The sequence below is a fragment of the Trachymyrmex septentrionalis genome, unplaced genomic scaffold (assembly GCF_001594115.1).
Source record: "Trachymyrmex septentrionalis isolate Tsep2-gDNA-1 unplaced genomic scaffold, Tsep1.0 scaffold82, whole genome shotgun sequence".
In the NCBI taxonomy this organism is placed as follows: domain Eukaryota; kingdom Metazoa; phylum Arthropoda; class Insecta; order Hymenoptera; family Formicidae; genus Trachymyrmex; species Trachymyrmex septentrionalis.
The window spans coordinates 251,491-254,320 of NW_017306008.1; the positions used below are offsets into that span (position 1 = coordinate 251,491).

At 36.5% G+C, this 2,830-nt stretch overlaps 1 protein-coding gene and 1 long non-coding RNA gene across 3 annotated transcripts in view; one reads left to right on the forward strand and one right to left on the reverse strand.

Moving 5' to 3' along the window:
- LOC108754901 (RUN domain-containing protein 1) overlaps positions 1-1,359 on the reverse strand; it is a 5,653-nt gene extending 4,294 nt beyond the window's left edge. The window contains exons 1-2 of one of the 2 annotated variants that reach the window (XM_018497561.1): positions 1,093-1,359; positions 773-993 (exon numbers count right to left, since the gene is read on the reverse strand). In XM_018497561.1, coding sequence (XP_018353063.1) covers positions 773-993; positions 1,093-1,095 — 224 coding nt within the window. In that variant the 5' untranslated portion in view covers positions 1,096-1,359. Of the gene's footprint in view, positions 1-772; positions 1,020-1,092 lie in introns of both variants that reach the window. The other variant, XM_018497562.1, reaches the window with a different exon arrangement.
- Positions 1,360-2,010: 651 nt separating this feature from the next.
- The window catches only part of LOC108754907, a 1,316-nt gene continuing 496 nt past the window's right edge, over positions 2,011-2,830 (forward strand). The window contains exons 1-2 of the long non-coding RNA XR_001939738.1: positions 2,011-2,170; positions 2,279-2,402. This is a non-coding gene — a long non-coding RNA (uncharacterized LOC108754907). The remainder of the gene's footprint in view (positions 2,171-2,278; positions 2,403-2,830) is intronic.

The following is a 2,830-nucleotide window of genomic DNA, read 5'->3' on the forward strand; positions in this document are numbered from 1 at the left end:
ACTAGCGACACAAAAATCATTACATTTATAATATTGATTATGGATGCACATATACTTTCTTCTCATTACACGATGTGTAACAATACTAATAATGAGTTCTTTTTGTTATTAAAGCAAATAGTATCATCAAAAGTATAAAAAAATATCTAAAAAATGTCTGAAAGTATAAAAAATATCCAAAAATTTAATATACTTTTAAGTTACATAACTTAAACTTAATTTCATGACATTACATTAAATTTAATGTATTTATCATAAAAATTTATGAAATTTAATGTACACGTTCATTACATATAAATAACTAATGTAACTTTCTACTGTAATTAATTTTCAGTTAAAACATTCATTACTTTTAATTTCGTTCATAATCACAAGCTTCATTTATATTATGTAAAGGAAATATATCTAACAGTGCAATACAGCAAAAAAAAAATAGTTTTTAAATTTAATTGTTTACCCTTGCCATATAAAGAAGATATACAAGTAATCTTTGAAAACTAACAACAATATCCATCAAAAAGTAATTCAACATATAAATATATAATAGTATACAGAACAGCAAAAATATTACTTTTTTAATTTGAATTTTTACACTCATATTCAGCATAAAGGTAGTGTATTCTCTGAAAGGAATCTGGGAGAACTCTAACGAGTGTCCATCTCGAGTAACCCAGTCAAAGCATATATTTTTGAAGAATTGCTTAATCTGAATTTTACGGCAAGTGTTTCGAGAAGGAACCAGGAAGACTTGTCAGGTAGTTCGCAAACTTACTTCTCCATGCTGGCGTTGACGTATTTGTACTCGTCCGCGAACTCGTCGCCGTCGTTCGCGCCAACCGGGGCCCACCTCTCCCCGGATGGTCTGCTCTCGCTACTTTCGTCCGAATTCTCGACTTCGTCGCTCTCGCAGAGCGCCGCACGCGAGTGTCGTCGTCGCCGCCGCTCGTCGTCCATCGTCTCCCGGTCGTTGTCGCACGGCGCTTTGCCTACCTCCTGCTCGGCAAGCAACAATACACGAGCTGGAGCATATCGATCTGCAGACTACGTTATCGTGTCCTCGCGTTGCCTACGCGTGTCGCGTCGTCTACGTACCATGACAGCAATCCCGATCAATCTCGATGTCGACCGTTGCTCTGTCTATCTACACGATTTGCTCCGCAGTCCCAAATCTCCGAGCGAAACGAACTCTCCTTTAAATCCTGAACTTTCTCATATCCAAATCATTATTAATTGACCACCTGCGCACGTGTACACGACTAAGACGCCAGCAGACGTCAGCAGACGTCAGTGGTACAGGTCCATGCAAAAGTGAATTAAATGAACTGTCAAAGCCATGCCATGCATGAATCTGTATAGCTATTGCAGATAGACTGCGCATTCATGGGCGACAACTGACGACACATCAAAGGATAAAGATATATATGTATATATATATATACATGACATTTCTTTCATCACGCAAACAATACGTCGGATAAAGTCTGGAGCACAGACCTTTGCATAAGAGCGTAAAGCTCTGCGTACAATAGAAGGAATAAGAAATTAGAAATAAAGAATAAACGATTTCAACCTATCAGAAATCATATATTGTGGAATACACAGTTTCTGATAGGTTGCAATTGTTATTCTCTGTTCTCTGTTCCTTTTATTGTACGGAGCCCCTAAGGCCCTGCGTATAATAGAAGAAATAAGGAATTAGGAATAAAGAATAAATGATTTCAACCTATCATAAACCGTATATTACGATGTATCCAATTTCTGATAGGTTAAAATCGTTTATTCTTTATTTCTAATACCTTATTTCTGCTTGCACTGTGCGCAGGGCCTAAGGCTTACTACACCTATAGGTGCTCAAAGTGCACTAACATGCTATAATTTACGTTACGCATACTATAGAATTTCAGAGATAAAAGCGCGTTCTGAATACGGATCATTGTATTTTAAGTCTGGTTTCCGGATCTACAATAGGTATTTTAAGCCGTAAAAAATTGACAATTACAGTCAAATGCGAAGAGAATAATTGACTATGATTCGTTTATTGTGGATTAAGACTTAAAAATCTATTGTAGATCCGGGCTGAAGACCCATCGGCCCTGGGGAAATTTTCTTGAGTGTACGGGGGCAAATTTTTAAAAAAACATAGTAAAACACATTTTGCAGGGAATAATAGGTTTGCCGTTTTGAATACAATCTCCAAGAATAAACTCGACAATTATGATCATACTTACGCTAATGTTATGGCTGACGGTAAAAGACGTTTACCTCTTAACATTTACAGAAACACAGGCAGTTCTATACAAGGTAGATCTGAAGCTCGGACGCCAATGCACAACTCGGATAAATCATTAGATCCCAGGGAAAACATACTTATTAACCGTAACGGTCGTCTGACTCTTCTAAAGGTTTGGCATACACCAATATTTAAGATAACCTATACTCACAAGCTTTAAGACATACCTCACAAGAGTCAAACTTAACCTCTTCCTCCCCTTCCTCTTCTTCGACCAACAATAATTCTTGCCCTTCCAATGCTATTGTAGAAAATCCTTTCTTGAAAAATTTAGATTTATGTCTCTTCGATAATTCAGTTATTATTATTAATCTTACAGCATCTCGGTAATTTTGCTACGCTCAATAAACACTTAAACAATATCACTCACACCTTTGAATTAAATAAAATTCTCACATCATAATAACAAAAATAATATTAGTGGAAGCATTATGTAGTGGAACTGCAGAGGACTGAGGGGAAAGTTCCTCTACCTTGCTAACTTTATCGCTAATTTTGATATTGTTTGCATACAGGAAACGATCATGGATTGCCGCTCTT